Below are 18,675 nucleotides of genomic sequence, written 5' to 3' on the forward strand. Positions count from 1 at the left end.
AAGATAAGAATTATCTTATTATTTGAAACTGCCTATACTTCATAGCTGCCTAGATTTAACAAGAATACAATCACGTATCTTTCATAGAAAAAACAAGCGTGATGATCATCATATATAGCGAGGCTTATTCACACGGTCGGCGGCGTATTAAGTTGAACTCAGTTCGATTTGAAATGCCCTCCAATACTTGGTAGCTGTGGCTCGATTGGCGGTTACCGGTGTAAGTTCGAAAGAGAAGGGAATGCGCAGAAGCACGTGGATTTGTTTAGACGACTGTCAAGCCCCTTTCGTAGCGCATTTACAAAGTCCGTGGGGTGCTTCCGGTAAGCCCCGTAGCTGGCGGCGCTTTCCCGATAAACGATACCGGGGGCCAACGGGGGCGACAAGATCCACTGTCTACCTCCCTTCTCTCTCCCATTCTTCCCGCCCAACCGTACCACCGTCCCTCCACCCCTGGGTCCCCTCTTTACCCACACACGACGGCATTACACCTCCGATGCAGAGACAGAGACAGCGACAGGGGCAGGGGAGTGACGACGGCGACGATGCCCGGCGAAACGAGCGATGGAGGAGGGGAAGACATCAACGGCGGACAAGGCCGCCATATTGAATCACTCTCGTTAATTTTTGCGCAGAGGCGGTGTGAATTTTTTCTCCTTGCGCGGAAGGTAGCAGCTCAAGGTTGGTGTCTGGGATTCGCGTATCGTCACGAACGTTTTCGCGGTTACTGCTGGCACGCGTCATCCCCTGTCCATTTAATCAGACTCTCTTCCTCTCTTTCTCTGTGTATACGTACATATTTTGTTTTCGTGTTTGTTACAACACGGAGCTGGTTCAGCCACAGTTTAGAGGAAGCCGCGAGGGACATGGTTGAAACAATGCGCGGGTACGCCAGACGAAAAAGATTCACGAAAACATGCGGAAATCGCGCGTGTATGATCGCGAGGCGGTGAAGTGTGCTCGTGATAGGGAGGAACACTCAAGAGAAGTGAAGTGTATGCGTACACTGACTGCGGTATGTCGTGTGCGCCATGTCATTGTACGTAAGCGATAGTATAGAGTAATATATCGTAGTGGAGTGGAGTGAAGTGGAGTGGAAAGCGACCAGACCGCCTTGCCTGCCTAACTGTCTACCTAACAGCGTGCCTCTCTACCTGCTGCTTCTCTTGGTTGTCGTCTTTGCCTGCCGCCTATCTACACTAGCCTCTACCTGTCTGATTGTGCCCCATTTGTACGTCCGTTTTATGTTCAAGAGTCGACTGACTTTGCATGTCAAGTCGATTTACACAAATTCGGATCAACCTTTTCATTGACCTCCTCTCAGGTACGTTGGTGCCTTCCTGAACGCGGGAGGCGTAGGCGTGTGTGTGGGGGTCAAAATACTCCGTGCATTCGTTCCTTCGGAGAAGGTGCGATTATCAATGTAGTAGCAAATATGTTGTGCACGCGGAAATATAAAGAGTCGCGTGTCGCCGTTGTCGTGCGAGCTGGCGTCACACGTCGCCAGTCAGCGTTCGTGTATGCCTCGTTCGACACTCAGCCACCGATATTTTCAACTGCACGCCTGATTAACGCTAGAACTACCGACGATTGAAGTACAAAATTTCTACCAAAGAAAATTAAAGCGAAATTATGCAATCAAAGTAAAGAGTATAACGGAAATTAAAAAATGCTTCCCCATATACTTTATTAAAAATTACAAAAAGTTTCTAAAAATGCACCATTGTAAATTTATAAAATTTACAAACAATTACGAATGTTGACAACTGTGGTACTTCTAGCGATAATTATCATTGAATGATTCAAATTTTTTTCTTTGGAATAATGAATTCCAATATTTTTATTGATAACGTAATGTTAGAATAATATATTCAGAATTGAAACATGGGATATCGAAGTACTGTTACATGATCATGTAGCTTTTTCTATTTTTACGGTTACTTTTTTAATCGTTTGTACATGAGCTTGGTTAAATACAAGCGATAAAGTATAGTTCCTGTTGTAATTTAGTTCGTTTTCAAGTACTTAAAGTTCGAAGACGAAATTAGTGTGCCGATTTATTATAACGGTGGAATACATTTATTAGGTTAAGTCGAAGAAAGTCAAAGATTGTCGTAAGTCGCTTTAAAATTCACACATTACACTTGTTTCATAGTTTTCAATTACAACATATGAAAACAAAATACAATTGAAAAGAATATGGACAATTTTTATAACGATTCATAACTAGAAATTAAAAAAAAAAAAAATGATTATATTACATATGTCGACAAAAATCAAATATCAATGCAATTATACATTACTTATTTTTCATATATTATTTTCCCATTAGTAAAACAGTAATATCATAAAACGTGAATGAAAAATGTTGACATAAATTCTCGAGTTTAGAGATCCTTACACCGTCACGTGATCTGGAAAGTGTGCAAGGCGGGAGATCCGAGAGAAACTCCGTGAACTAGTTAATTCTTTGGCCATTAAGACAATCTAAAATCACATTCGCATAAGATACCATCATTAAAAAAAAACCTTCTTATTTATAGAAACAATCATCAAATATCTCTCCGTTTAGAATCACATCAAAAACTGTGGAATAAAACATATAGATAATAGATCGTATTACCTAGAGGTCGCGCTTGGTTTCTTGATACAATAGTAATTACGAGATGCGTGGACGATATGAAATACGTTGCAAAAACATTGCAACTCCTTCGTCCCTCTGGTCGGCAAGGCCGGCAGTGGGGACTCCGTCGAAAAATCGATTTCCCGTAGGGCATAAGGGTGCGAGGGAGGAGTGAGGGAAAGGGAGAGAAGTACGGAGACGAAATTCGGGAAAATCCGCAGAGAGAGAGAAACAAGTGAGAGAGATATTTGTAGGGAAGGGAGTACGGAGGAAAAGAGAAAGAGAGATTGGTTTCTAGCCCGTTCCCGATGCCGTTCGTGTGGGTGAGTGGCTGACTCGTGTGGTAGGGGGTAGAGAGACCCGGCGACGGGGGGTGAGGGGAGAAATAATTAATGTGCGACCGTACCTCTCCCCTCACAGTACAGGGCACCCTTCTCCCCCTTCCACAGTCTTGTACCGCTACGCTTAGCTGCCATTGTGCCGAGACGCCACTTCCGAAGCATCAAATTCAATTCTTCGATTTTCGTCACCGCCATCAAATTCTTCCTTCCGAGATACAAGTTTTCGGTAAAGAAAGATTAAAAGGAAAGGGCACGCAGAATATAGTACTACCGGCAGCCTCAGCAAAGCGCGCCAATATCCTCGTGCACGATCTCGAACCACCGATATATTCCCTTCTTTGAACGTCTTTGAATACCACGAGAGGTTAGGTTAGGACATTTGCTTCCGTGGATATCGGCCGATCGTCTTGCAAACCGAACACGATCTTTTTATCAACCGTTTTAAGTACCGCGAAGTTAATCGCGTTACCGGTGGTGCTCTACTGTGGTGTTGTGATTGCATCCTTTGCAAGCGAAGACGCAACTTGCCTTTGAAATAAAAAGAGGGAAGAGCAGAGAACCACGATGCTCCGGTGCATATGAAACGGAATGCTCGAACGGAAATTTTTGGTAACCCAGTTATTTTTATTCCGCGCTGTGAATCTTTTTCTATGAGCTTTGAAATCATTTCGGCATCATGAAACGCTCTGTCTCATTTCGTAGTCTCATCTTTGTAATGTTTTTTTTCTTATTCTTTTTTTCTAACCCTTTGTAAGTGTATACGCATTCGTCGTGTGTGTCGTTATTGTTACAGAATCGATCGAATCGAAACGAACCACATAAATCGTGTTATAAATAAGCACTTCTGTGTTTTTGTAGAGTTGCTGAATTTAAAAGAATGGAAGCCATGGATTTGGACGGGGATGCAGTTGTTGACTTGAGTGTTAGGTAAATTGAAAGAAACTTCGACTTTTTCCCTCTCTTTTTTTTAAATTTTGTGTTGGTTGGTTATAATGTTGTATATTGATACAGGGTTGAGAACTATGTCAGTATTAAGTTGCTGTTGTTTACGTCATTCTGATTACAGAATGAGGCTACTGTTTTACATTATAGTTATGAAAACTGGATGTTAATAATGCATTGTAATATTTTATGATAACGTACCTTTTAAAGAAAACAAGTTCTTATCACTAATGTCAAATAGAAGTTCTTACATAAAAGTAGATTATTCTTTTTTCAAATGAAATTCTTTACAGTCCTCACTCTTTATTTAATGTATATAGTTTTATTTTTTTTTTTTTTATTACATTATAAAATTTATCATATCAGTTTTGTCACTAAGTAATGTGTGTTTTCAGCAGCAGTAGCAGGAGAAATTCTCCATCGATAACTGTTAACTCTGGTGACGTAGGAGTTCCATTAGATTTAGGTGTTCACTTTTCTTCAAGTCCTAATGTGGACAACAACATGCCAGAAGCACGTAATATTCAGAATGCAGCAAGAGGCATTTTGGCTCCCAAGTCTGGAGATGATAGGAAAACTCGTCGTAATCTTAGACCCAGAATTGAAATAAGTTATGCAGAAACTCCTGATGAACGTAGAATAAATGGTTATGTGAATGGAAATGCAGACAGCGATGAAGGTTAATTAGAAAAATAGTATAATTATTTGTAATTTCAGTACTATGCCTAAATACATTCTTTTCTTACATAAGTATATCTAATAACATTAAAAACTTCTATCTATTAGGTGATATGCCTCCTTTGCCACCAATAAAAGAATTATCATCGGATGAGTTGGCTGAACGTGAGAGAACACTTAGAAAGTTAAGGGAGGAACTTAGATCTGAGGAAATGAAATTGGTATTACTGAAGAAATTAAGGCAATCTCAGCAACTGAAAGAAAACATTGCTGCTGTCCCTAAAGTACCAAGTAAATTACCCCCACCAGTTACAGTACAACCAGCTCCTCATAGGTAATATTCTACTTGAATTTTATTGCATACATGTATAATAAAACATATGTTTACGTCCGATTATCGAAGTAACGTACCTGTTTCCAGTCATAGGACAGGCAAGGCACCACCACCTTTGCTTAGAGGACAACCTGCACCCAGTAGAAGCAGTAGTTTACATGCACCACCACCTGGAATGTTATTACCTCCCACAGTTGGACGAAGTTCTACTTCTAGTACTGGAATGCCACCTAACATGGTCATACCACAACCACCTCATCCTAGAGGCAGGCCACCTAGTGCAACACCAAATGTATCAAATTATCATGCACCTGCAGACAGAACTGAGAGGTCCACGAAAGATCCAACACCCACTCCAGCACATCAAGTAAGTAAGGTACAAAATATCATTTGTTATTTTATATATATATAGAACTTTTATGAATAAATATTCAAAATGTTACACTTTATATGTATATATTATATTTTACAAATACTTGTTTACATTATTTGTGAACTATGTAAATAACCATAATTGTGTTTTTGTAAACACAAAGCTGCTTGTTGGACCTCAAGAAAATAAAACCACCGCATCCTTAAGCACACCTGTGATTTCAGAGCAGGTATATCCACTAGTCAAAGTATATGTTTAGTCTCTTGTCAATCTAACTTTTTATTAAATGTCGTGTCGACTTTCTTTTGTCTTCCTAACAGCCACATCATTTTGTGTTTCTATATTTAATCCACTTACACTTCCATTTTCCTTCCTGTCTCTTCTTTTCTTTTTGTTTCTGTATTTCTTGTAACATTAATATTTTATTTTATAGAGAATTTACAATCGAATTTATTAAAGGCCTTGTCTTTTTCTATAAATCTAATGTTTATTTTTAAAACCACAGGAAAGACCAAGGGATGATAATCAGACACCTGCACAACGTCAGGCAGCTGCTAAATTGGCTTTAAGAAAACAACTCGAAAAGACCTTGTTACAAATACCGCCTCCGAAACCTCCGCCACCGGAGATGCACTTCGTGCCAAATCCGTCTAATACGGAATTTATATACTTGGTGGGTCTGGAGCATGTAGTTGATTTTATCACTAAAGAACCAGCTATTCCACCACCTCCGGAACCGTTTGAGTGTACTCAATGTAAAACGGATTTCACACCAGTGTGGAAATGGGAAAAGCCTGTTACTGGTGGTAAAAAAGAAGGTCCAAGAGGGCAACATGCAACTTTCCAAAGACCTCCAGCAGGTCGTGATCCTCGAGTTATATGCGAACATTGTGTAACGACCAATGTTAAAAAGGCTCTTAAAGCAGAGCATACTAATCGGTTGGTAAACTTTGAATTTACAAAATAGAAATTTAATGATATATCTTATTAAGATGATTAACACGATGTATGTATTTAAAGGTTAAAAACAGCATTTGTAAAAGCACTGCAGCAGGAACAAGAAATAGAGCAAAGGTTGGCGCAAGCAGCGTGCCCTAGCCCAGACCCACCAGCTCCTAAACCAGTTCCTAAAGCAGCTACTCCTACGAGAAGAGTAGCAACACCACCAGCCCCTCCACCACAAGTTCCACCGGCACCAACACTAGCACCAACTCCACCAGCACCCAAGTTGCAAGAGCATCCTCTTGTTAAATTGGCAGAAAGCGGAAAATTCAGCCCACATCACGCTGCTGCGGCTGCCTTACAACAACAGTTGCTCAGAGGTAATTTCCAAATACTTTCCTGTTGAAAAATTTATATGTCGCGTGTTAAAAATAAAAATGTGGTCGATCCTATTTTCAGAATTGGCAAAAAATCCAGTACCAGGCCTGCCACCTCATCAACCTCTTCCTGCTCACATGATGCCACCATTTACCTCGATATTATATCCCTACCAAATAGCGATGGCGCAAGCTGGCGGAAAAGGTCTCGCAGAATTACAACGACAAGCGGCAGACTTGCAACGCCAATATTTGCTTGATATGATTCCATCACAAGCATCTCAAGCACAGGGCAACCAGGCACCACCTCGAGCCCATCCACATAATTGGAAAACGTAACCGGACGCATTTAAAGATCGACCATTAAACACAAATAAATGAAACTGTGCAGAACTGTGTTAGAGAATATTGAGAAATAAGAATACTCGTATTCTTTTTCCATGATAATGTACTAAATGGAAATTTTTCAATGGAGTGTGATTGTTACACTTTCATGACAGTTCTAGAATAATGTACCAATCTGTGTACGATTGGTATCTTTATTTACAATATGAAGCTCAAACTTGGAACAATGGAACAAGACACTTCCTGTATTATTGTGAAAATGGAACAATTTTAACCATCATTTTGTGGATATGCATTGACGTGTGAGTGTGAGTTTTGATTGTTACCCGGAAGGTTCGATGTTTTGTCGTCTCGAACAAATCTAAACTTTCAGTTAATAATACACAAATGATAATTAGCGTAATTTCCTTGGTGATTTTCAAAGGGAGAGAGAGAATTAAATGTTCACGTTTAACTCAAAGGCCAACAATTAAAAAATTCTCTAATTGGTTTTTTTTAACAGCAATATCTATTCTTTTGTTTTTCGTGTTACATTACGTTGGTACTAACAATATTGCAAAAGAATAATAGGTGAATGTCAATCAATTGGAGTAAGTGCATAATAACTTGGACGCACATAAATGAATATAATTGCTTCAATTATTACATTATATATATTGTATCTACATAAAGAACCAAGTGGACATTTATAAGGCACTAAAGACAGTACTAAGTGTTACATGATCATAAAAAAAATTTGATCCACAATAGTAGACATAATCGGAGAGGAAGAGAGCGAACGAACGAACGAGGGAGGGAAAGAAAGAAAGTGGGATTGAGAAAGTGAACACGTATAAATACGTGAGGTAAAGTAAAATTGAGAAGAAAATGGGATCTTTTTTAGACCCTTGATATATTATAGTTAAGCCAACCTTTGTCGCTGGTTTGAATAATTTTTTTAACCATCAGCGGTACCTGTGCTATGTGTATATCTCTTTATTTTCTTCAAACTGTGAGTATTTTTAAGACGATTATAATAATTGCGAAAGAAAAAAGTGCGAGAGCAAGAGTGAATGAAAGAGAAAGTTGTAGATTACTGATGAGAGAAAACGAAAAAGAAACAAACGATCTTTATAAAAAAAATGTGTGTCACTGATATAGTAAAAAAAAAAAAAAAACGAATGTGGGTGTGATAGCGATGTTTTCCGTTTTTTTCTTTTTTTTATTTTTCTTTTTTTGTCGTTATTACGGAAGAACAGAGAATGAGTATTCAACATGTTTAAAAGAATAGATAGAGTGACACGAGTGTCATTCGCGCACAAATCGTAGGAATTTCGTGATAAGACATTTTCAGGCTCATTTTGATGCAAGATGTATTTAAAAAAGGAAAAGTAAAAAAGTAAAAAAAAGACGTGGAACGAAGAAGAATATATAAAAAATGGAGAAAAGAAAGAAAGAAAATCTATCGATTAAGATGTAAATTACTAATGATAGCGCGATTGATTTCATGTGTCACGTTGATGTAAAAGTATTTAATGAATTTAAACAGATCGTATGTATCCGAAGTTTTTCCTGAAGGAAGAAACAAAAAGCGATATATGTGGCAGATCGCCGAATTTTTATGAAATCCTCTCTTCTGAAAAAAAGAACAAAACGAAAAAAAAAGTTTATCTGCACATTAAAAAGAGAAAAAGAAAAAAGAAAGAAAGAACGAGTTTAACAAAGCAAAATCTCTCCGGCACACATCCCAAGCAATACTTATTACCACTTCCACTTTTAAATAATCTGATTTTTCATTGATTACCGGCTAATTAACCGATCTTGGTCACAATTTCCGAATCACTAAATATATAGTTAACTGTAGTCTTGATATTTCTCGGTATATGATACAAGTTAATAAACTAAAAATAGCATAATCAATCTCTCTTTGTACTACGTGATAGATTTTGAACTCATACTTGATATACATGTACACCGTAATAAGTCTATCGATCGCATAATAGATCAAGATCTGTGTTTTTTGTGTAAGAAGAATCGAAGTAATGTCATTGTTGTCAATTGTCATTTTTGCCAGGACGCTACCGCTGTCATCCTCCTGATCGTAAACAAAAGAAAAAATAGACAAAAAGAAAAAAAAAGAAAAAATGAAAAAGAAATGTAGAAACGAAAGAAAGCGGAGTATTTCATCGTCACGATCACATATATGAAGCGAGGGAGTACATGGTATCTTAACGCACAATAATCATATACAATCGGTATATCTTAATTTAATTAATCATTTGTAACATACATCTATATTTTCACCTTCTTAATTTCATAAATTTTACATGAAGATAAAAATAGTGAGAATATTTCAACCCTAAATTGGTATCGTTAGGCCTTACTTTGGATAACCTATAATGGAAAGATTTTAAGTTAAGTTATTTAACTTCAAAATACTTCATTTTAGTATTTGTAAAGTACTTTATTCTAAAATATGTTTGCTTTAGTTTATGTTCTATATATTGCATGATAAATATAATCAGTTTATTGCACAAGATGCAAAATATAAAAGAAGATTAACTACATTAATATTTAGTAATCTATCTTAAATCCTATGACCAAACGATATTTGTATGTAAAGGGTTATTTCTAAATTTATTGCTATTATCTGTTTTACCAGATGTCTGCGTTTTGTTACCAACCTCCCTTTCTTCAGCAAATGTATAATTGTTCCATTAAAAAAAAAAAAAGAAACAGAATAAAAGAAAAAGTGAAGATGCTGCAATATCGTCAATCTCATGACTGCCGAAATCGCGTAAGACGTTTCGCGTGATCAACGATTTATCAAACTGATTGTCGATCACGATTGCTTCGAATTTTACGCGATAATGGGAGAACGTTCAAAATAATTACATTGCATTTTTTTCATATGACGAAACGAGTTTTCGAAAAGAAAAGAAGGAATAACGCAAACAACAAAAGAAAAGAAATGAAAAAGAAAAAGTAACTAATACGTTTCTTCCTATCTTCCTTTCTAGTCTTGTCTTTCACCTCTGTATGGTGCTGATTTAAGAATTGAAAGTACTCTCTAGTACGAAAATATAATTTTATATCCTAAACAGGAAAAAAGAAAATGGAAAAAATGAGGAAAAAATGGAAACTAATCTTTTTCGCTTCGAGAAGAATACAAAAAAACAAATGAAGGAAAAAAACACTTATACTGCATTTGCAGGGCGGTAGTGTAAAATATATGGAATAAGAAACAACAAAGAAAACGAAACGAATCTAAGTTTCGATCTGATATATAGGTAAAGCAATATAGAACTTCGAACATCGCGGAATAGTATTCTATATAAGGTATTTGGAACAGAAAATAAAATGTGTAAACGAAAACGAGGTCCGATATTTCGTGGGGACACAGAAAACACGCTGAAATGATTCGAAAAAGAATATGTGAAAACGGAAAATACAAATTAAGAATGTACAAACTGGTTTGTTAGGTACATTATTAAATTTATTACGTCTAAAGATAGAAAAAAAGAGAAATGAAACTGAATTCAAATTATTGTATCTTTTAAGTCTGACTACCTGATGAGAATCTCTGCCCCCACAATTTATAGGATTAGTAGTTTTAACAAAAAAAAAAAGAAAAAAAAAGTACAGATTACCGAATACTCTGGAGACTACACGAATAAAGCTTATCAATGATTGTATCTCGAGTGATGATTTATTATTTGTACTCTCGAAAAACGTTGTCAGCTTTTAATGTTACATGTAAAAGAAAAAAATGAATGAAAAAAAAAACAAAGTGAAAACAAATCCGTCGAAGAGAAGAATTTTCTCGAAGCAAGTGTTTGTGTCATTTTCGTGCGTTTCGAATCTCGACGAGACACTTTTGTAAATGTGTAACTTATCGAACCGTCTGTGTTACTTCTTGTCTATCGCTTGGACAGTAACTCGCGTAACTCGAACACGTTTTCGATAATCGTTAAGATACCTATAAAGCGGCGGATTAAATGGCCTGCGATCGTTTAGTCTTTAGGAGGTACCATTAATTTTTTACTATGTTTGTACATTGACCTATGAACGCTCAAGAATTTCGTCATTACAAATTCTAATACTCCTTTTGTTCTTATTATCTTTTTCTTTTTATTGATTCTTTTTTTCTCTGTACACGGACACGTTTTCTCATCGTCGAGCCTTAGTACAAAGATATCGGACGATATAATGGTTCCCTTTCCGTTGTTACACTCTCCTCTGCAACGAATCCGCTATGTTGCTTTTCCTCTTCATACGCCGTCCCGCAAATGAAAACGAAGCATGCGTATTTTAGCCATGTTCTAGCACGAGTTCAGGTACGATTTTATCGCGGCGTCTCGTTTCTCGCGCTGCCCTGGCCGGTACGAAATGTAACGTGGCAAAAAATTGAAACTGGGGACCAGTTTAGCAAGTCGGAAGATAAGCGCTATATTTAGAAACTCGGCGTAAAACTTTCAACTTATGCAAGAATACGATACCGATTTAGTTAGCCTACGCGAACTTGCCTTCTTTCCTGTTACGTTACTATTTTCTACGAATTCCATTTCCTGCTTTGTATCCTAGTGTGATTATAGTAGTATATATTTAGTTACGGTATATAGTACATATCGCTGCAGAGAGATGTATCTTCGTCTGTCATAACCTCTCTCTTTCTCTCTTATTACTGGTTCAAAGTTTAGAAAGTATTACTATTTACGTACAATGGTTGGCAAAAGTATTACAATAGTTGTCATGAAAAATTTTTATGGATATATTAAGTGCGTTATACGAAATTTATCAAAACTGGTAGCACTGTAATGAGATATGATTATTGTGAATCTATTGGTAAAATTTGGAACTAATTTGGAAATGTATATAGAACGAGATATACCAAAATAATTAAACAATTAGTTATTTATTATATTATTAAGCTACAATATTTTGTGAGATTATGTTTAACATTTGAGGAAAAGAAAAATATGATCTCTATTTTTGCTGATTTTCTGACTAATATTATGAATAATAGATTGTTTAATTACTTTGGTATATCTCTAACTTCTATATACATTTTTAAATTCCAAATTTTACCAGTATAATCATAATTGTCGTATCATTTGATTATTAGACTACGGATTTTTATACAGATCCGTATTTTTACAAATCTAATTAAAGAAATGATATTTAAGTAGGAATTTTCATCTTTCAATTATTGTATATTATAATAAGTATATTTTGTTTTATGGCAACTATACTAACTAATTAATAGTTTTATAATAACTATACTTTGAATATGTTGCATGTCATATGCATCTTGTGCGCTTTTGCAATTTTGAATTTTCTATAAATGAATAAAAATTCGCATCCTACTCATTACAGTGCTAGTGAAATTTCAAATTCTTTTGTATTACGCGCATAATGTATTCATGTATTTATGTCTCTATAAGTATTCAATTATTTTCATGAGCCACTGTATAATGATTTATCTTGTTTTCTTATGTTTTGTAGAATCGTTATTTTGTTTCAATTGAAACGCGAGACACTAGGATTCATTATGATATAGAGAAACAAATATTAATTTTGCTTCTCCTCATTGAACTCGACCAGACATTTTTTAAAGTGTTTTGAGCAAAACGGATACAACGTCGGATGGTCGCAGGTTCGACAGGCCGCCGCGAGATGTGAACAGCATCGCAAGCTTTCACGACAACAGGATGCCCATAACTCAGGACCAGCTGCGGCGCAATTGTAGCAGTAACAGTCACCTGGAAAACGCAAAAAGAATTAATTGACCTATAGATGAAATTTGCGAATCGTTTATTTATAATCGGTACTTTTATCGATCCAATAAATTATATGAAAATAAGGTATAAGAAAAATAAGCTATTAAACAAATTAGTAATTGCGTGAAGTCAATTACGTGAATTACCAATAATGGCAATGAACTCCAGATCATGATGCTTTAGATTCAAACTCCATGAATAAATGGTAATTTTGATTATGTTTACTTTTTGACAATCTGATCTAATTGAATCATTGGAAAATTTAATTATTCGACATCCTTTATCTAGATTTCTTAATATGGTGGGAAAATCATAGTAGAGTAAGTCAACATTTTGAGAATTTAAATATAATCACGTATTTCAACTTATCATTACTGCAGTTCATCTACACTTTCATAATTAAGCGAGTTATAACTTTTTTCTCTGCTACGACATATTTTCATGACCTTAAAATTAATAACGAGCTGACTAATACCACTATGATTTATTACATTCATTTATTACACGTTACTTAATCTTACATTTATTGATTTTACATATCACTATCAAAAATGGTACTACATAATGTTTTAATATTTTGAAATAGATCCTTCTTGATAGTTATTGAGTATTTTATCGCAGTGGTTTGTTTTTCTATGGTTTTCTTCTTCCAGAGTGACTTCTTAATTGAACCATGCATATTTCGACTTTTCTATCTGCCTCTTCATCTCGATTGCAATTCCATTACCTACGCAACGCACTTGCATCATGAGACACTTGACTCTTTACGTTAAATAAGCGTAACGCGAAAGGGGGAACAGAGGAACAGAAGCAAAGCGTATCGCGTATCATATATGCCGCACGTGTGTATTTTTCATGTAGTAACTGGTTCAGAATTGAGACAAATCGCTGTTCTTTTAGATAGACTAGTTCGATAACAGAACATTGTTTTTTATTCTGTCATAATAGTATCAGTTTATTTTTTACAATCTGCATGGCCTATTTTCTAAAATAAAATAATTTCTAATCATTATTTATAGTAACAAGTAATTCAAATGAATTAAAAAAATGAATATAGATATATGTGCGGAAAAATTAGAGGTTTGATCCATTTATGTATGAATGCAAATTTTAGTGAGGAGATTCAAAGTATACTCATCAGTATAGTCATCAGTAGTAATTCTATCTTCGATTAATTTTCCATTTTTAGGTTAGTAAAAATTCTATACTAAAGAACTTCTACTTTTATCTGCACTAGGTAATTAAAATTAGAACCAATTTTATTAAAGTAAGTTTTTTTTAATATCTGCATATATACAATTTACCATTCAATGGTAATGAACGCTGATTATGACGGTTTAGGTTGACTTAAATGTAAATACACACAATGGTATACTACAATAACATTGTTTAGCTGTTATGCAGAAAATAAAATCTCTTCAATCTTTCACGTACTTCGTAGGAATCCAGCAGATTTGTGACCAGATTGTTGGAGTGATTTTTCAGTCGTTGTTGATACAATTTACTGTGTCGTAACATAAGCTAACAGTTTAAATTATAATTATATAATATCAGAGAAAAAATTCCCTCTTTGATAATATCAAGATTCTCGATCAGTTCTAGATATATACAGATTTAGGTCTCAATTCTAATCTCGCAGTTTACATCTTCCTCAAAAGCAGCGAAAAGTGTGTTACAGTGTCACCTATGTGTGCATCTTTTCATCATCAAAAAAGAATACATAATAGGAAAGAAAAGAGGTAAGAAGAAAAAACTTTATATTCAAAGAAAACGAGCATGTTGTTAATTTTTCGCAGTTGTGTATATTCTAACTGAGATGATTAGAAGGTTAAATCATTGTTGCTCTGGTTGTAGAACGGTGAAAGGAGGGACGCGAGATGGCACAAATGCTCGGCCGATACAAATTATCGCGGACGTTAGACGAGGTTTCCTCTTGGAAAAGAATCGCAAGGACACGCGTGGTAAAAGTAAACGTTTCTCCTGATTTTCTATTTTTACACTGTCTGCTAGTTCTATGAAATTGGAATTTCCTTGGTCTAGAGATAATTCTAAGTATAACTAACGAACAAATTGAAATTTATTAAAATTGATCTCACATTCGCGCGAGTTTATTTGATTGCAGAATATTATTCATCATCAATGAATTAGACATGTATTTTAATTCAGTGGAATACGATTAAAGACATTGATTCTTTGTTGTACAAACAATTTTGATTTTTATGCATTTATGAGAAATTTTAAAGATGCAAAAATATACAGAATGCATATCATATGCAAAAATATATTAAGTATCTAAGGTATAGATATACTTTATACAATATCTATTAAGTACAATTTTTCTACATAAATCCTATTTTTTAAATTATACTTATAAAATATAAATTTGCATAAATTCTGTAGTCTACAAATATTTCTGTCAGATGAAGTCCTACATTATTCAAAAAAGAATTTACTTTTTGCAAACTATTTTGTTAATATTTCCTAAAGTCAATTTCACGTTAGATTGTAATAATCATAATTTCTACAAAATTGCAAATAATTTGTAGCAGAAAAATTCATAATATATAAGTAAAGTAATTTTATGGTGATGAGAGATTAGTGAAAGTACATCTTCAAACTTTCAAACGACTGTCCTTCTTCGTCATGAGGGTTAATATTATGCCCGCATCTTCAAAGCAAAAGTAGAAACATTTCCAAAGTACCTAAACATTACTCCGCGGAAAGTGATTTATCGCGTCTCGGTGAATCACCATCGGTATAGGAACTGAATTTCATCGAATTTCAATCGCTTTCTATTCGATTCACTGCAATCCAATGGTATCCATCCGATTCACGAAAGAATGTTCCCGGGCAATAATAATATGCAAACAATGTACGTCTAGGAGTGGCGGTAATATATGTTTCGATTACGTTTAATAAAATCTTGCTAAGTAAATTATACAAGTGGTGTTAAAGTTGTTGTTAGTGAAAGTGTGCTGCCAGGCCAGTATCCAAGCCTTCAACCGCGAAGGGTTAATGTTACATTGCTTAAAATAATTAGAGCATCAGTTAGGGGAATGCTTTTATAAAGAAAATTAGAAACAATGATGTACTATATAGAATATGTTTTATAAGCTGGTTAGTTAAAAAAAAACCAAAAGATATTGTTTGATAAAATTTTTTAGGTATTATTTTCTGTTATTATTATTCTGTTATTATTATACACTATTTTTTTTTTACATTGGTGTAGATATGTAACAGTGCAATTGTACTATTTACACAAAACAACTAGCCTATTAAAAACAATGAATAGAGAATAAAAAGAGATTTCATTTATTTAGAATCGCATCAAAATGATGCACCTACATTTTCCAATTACAAGAATGCACATGATTGCATAACAAAAGATTGATTTATGCCTCAAACACATTCTTCGTCATTTCCGTTAGTCATTAAACTTTCCTTAAGACAGAAATTTACTACAAAAATTATTGTACTTTTTTCGTTAACCCGTATGACCCCCAAATCACCATAAACCTACATACGCTCACGTTCTCAAAGTAAAAGCAGAAATGTTTCCCAACCGGTGCGAGCATCATTCCTGGGAAAGTGATTTATTGCGCCACGATGAATACGGTTGAATGCGAAAAAATCGAGAAACGACGTTCGATCCAACGCTGCGCCGGATCTAATTCGTAGATTAACGCTCTCGCGCGTTCGTGTGCATTTAACGTGGGCAAACAATGTCTGGGAGTGGCTATGTCAAGGTCAGAATCTCTATTATACATCGCGCATAGTGGTATATGTTTTTCCATAATAGTGATTACGCCGGCTTTGTTGGAATGCAAAGATGTATGCATGCATTGATTTTACATGTGTGTGTGTGTACAGTGGCCCAAGAAAGTATTCAGACATTTGTAGAAAGCATTTATGAATATATCATATATTGAAATTTCATTACCACTGAAATGAGATTTAACATGTAATTATTTATGCCATTTGAAATATGTAATGTAATGATCTAATTCTATATAATTATTATTCAATTTAAAATAATAGAATAGTGATTCAATTTCTTTTTTTAACTTTTAAATGTTTACAGTTTTGCGTTGAGAAAAGAGTTAGATAAAATATTACCACTGAAATGAGATTCAATTACAGATTACAGATTATGATTACATCGGTAAAATTTGAAACAAATCTGAAAATGTACATACATAGAAGCTACAAGATATTCAGTACCAGTGAACATTTTGCGAAGATCATAAACGTATTTATACACTCAGTTATCCAGTAAATTGCAGATACTTATACAAATTCATATCTTTGTGAACCTAATTAAACAGACGTAAAATAGATAGAGATTGTCTTCGCCGACTAAATATTGTATTGTTTATTCTGGATATTTTATATATTTTTGACTATCATATACATTCTGCAGATTTTCCCACCTTCAAATTTTCTATAAATGCTTAAACATTCACAATCTACTAATAAGTTACAAAATTTTGTGGGACCATCTTTAACACTTACTATTTATTTAAGATAGCTATGCATGCTTTATATATACGTATTAATTTTTTACTGAAAATATACTTGCAATAAATACCTTGTAACTTTTATATACATTTCAGATTGGTAAGTTCAAATACTTTCATGAGCAACTGTATACTATATGTGTGTTTACGAGTGTACGTGCATAAAATTTTGGAATCCTTAGTCGATTACCTTCAGGACAGTCAACGGATCGTCTGGCCTCGGCTCTTCTGCATTCGAGACCCTCCTCGCCTTTCGGGCAAGACGTGTACAGCTCCTCGATCGAATTTTCACCGAATATTGCGTTAATCTGAAAGTTAATCGGATAGCTTTATCACATCCGCAAAACTAGCAATGCGCGTTTTCTTTTTTAATTCTGAATTCTAGGAAATGTCGAGAGAGGTTTAACGTGTAATTATTTATGCTATTTGAAATATGTAATGTAATGATCTAATTCTATATAATTATTATTCGATTTAAAATAATAGAATAGTGATTCAATTTCTTTTTTTTTACTTTTAAATGTTTACAGTTTTGTGTTGAGAAAAGAGTTAGATAAAATATTTGTTAGAATGTCTATTGATTTCTGTATGACATCCTCGTGATTATTGCAATTCGAAAACATGTAATCGTGAGTACATAAATATTTTTCGATTACAATTTTCGTTACGCAACGGAAAGTGCCGAGAAGTGCCGGCACTTTTATCAGCCTCGTCCTTAGCGTGTTTATTCAATGCGCATGCGTATTTTTGTTAATTAGAGTGCAAAAGTCAAGATTCAAAAACATTTCTAAATCTGAATTTTTAATTTTACTTTCTCTAAAAAAAGGGGGGGAGAGAAAAATAATCACTCGACAAACCGCGTTTGTCACTCGAGATTATCCAATTTTTTAAAAATTATCTATAAAAAAAAAAAAGAAAATAATGAAAAACTTAATTGTTACGATATGAAATAATGTAATCTGATATACATCGCTTCTATTATTATTATTACATTGTTTCATGAAGACAGGTAAAATTAAACTATTAAAGTTTTAATGTTTAAATCTTACTCGTTTAAACGCTCCAGGTTTGGAGAACATTTTAACCAATTTTGCTAGCGCGTTCTCCTCCGTGACGGTGCTGACATTTTCCTCGTGACAGTGGCCAGCCAGTATCAAGAACAAGCAACAAAGTAGCAGCAACGCACCGCGAGAATACATCACGTCGTCATGGAAACACGCGCGACGAAAAAAAAAGCTCACACCTCGTCCTGGATAATTTGAAATCACAACTGGTGGTCAGGTGGCAGAGAAACGCACCGACAGTTTGACTTCTCCAACGTATTTGCCTCCTGGAGGGGATATCCTACATTGCGGTACGAATATAGGATAGAGCCGAGTTTGAATCATAGCTAGTGATTAATAGTTAAAGCTCACATTCAAATTTGCTCCTGCAAATTGAAATA

The 18,675-nt window shown here is 34.8% G+C and overlaps 2 protein-coding genes across 14 annotated transcripts; one reads left to right on the forward strand and one right to left on the reverse strand.

Annotated features, from left to right (window-relative positions):
* The first annotated feature begins 45 nt into the window (after positions 1-45).
* Simj (transcriptional repressor p66-beta simjang) lies at positions 46-10,456 on the forward strand. 13 transcript variants are annotated; one of them, XM_072022314.1, is made up of 10 exons: positions 47-1,324; positions 3,044-3,573; positions 3,823-3,891; positions 4,302-4,585; positions 4,693-4,918; positions 4,988-5,294; positions 5,455-5,520; positions 5,797-6,230; positions 6,312-6,613; positions 6,693-10,456. In XM_072022314.1, the coding sequence occupies exons 3-10, from the start codon at positions 3,842-3,844 to the stop codon at positions 6,947-6,949; spliced, it is 1,926 nt and encodes a 641-aa protein (XP_071878415.1). In that variant the 5' UTR covers positions 47-1,324; positions 3,044-3,573; positions 3,823-3,841; the 3' UTR covers positions 6,950-10,456. The 13 variants fall into 13 exon arrangements, with proteins under 13 accessions (XP_071878412.1, XP_071878415.1, XP_071878416.1 ...); XM_072022315.1 differs by having other exon boundaries at positions 3,093-3,573; XM_072022311.1 differs by lacking the exon at positions 3,044-3,573 and having other exon boundaries at positions 46-1,039.
* Positions 10,457-10,675: 219 nt separating this feature from the next.
* Positions 10,676-18,566, reverse strand: LOC139998080 (uncharacterized). Its single transcript, XM_072022330.1, has 3 exons — positions 18,281-18,566; positions 17,422-17,539; positions 10,676-12,696 (listed from the first exon to the last, which is right to left on the reverse strand). The coding sequence occupies exons 1-3, from the start codon at positions 18,428-18,430 to the stop codon at positions 12,506-12,508; spliced, it is 459 nt and encodes a 152-aa protein (XP_071878431.1). The 5' UTR covers positions 18,431-18,566; the 3' UTR covers positions 10,676-12,505.
* Positions 18,567-18,675: the final 109 nt, after the last annotated feature.

Source organism: Bombus fervidus, chromosome 2 (assembly GCF_041682495.2).
Source record: "Bombus fervidus isolate BK054 chromosome 2, iyBomFerv1, whole genome shotgun sequence".
Classification (NCBI taxonomy): Eukaryota; Metazoa; Arthropoda; class Insecta; order Hymenoptera; family Apidae; genus Bombus; species Bombus fervidus.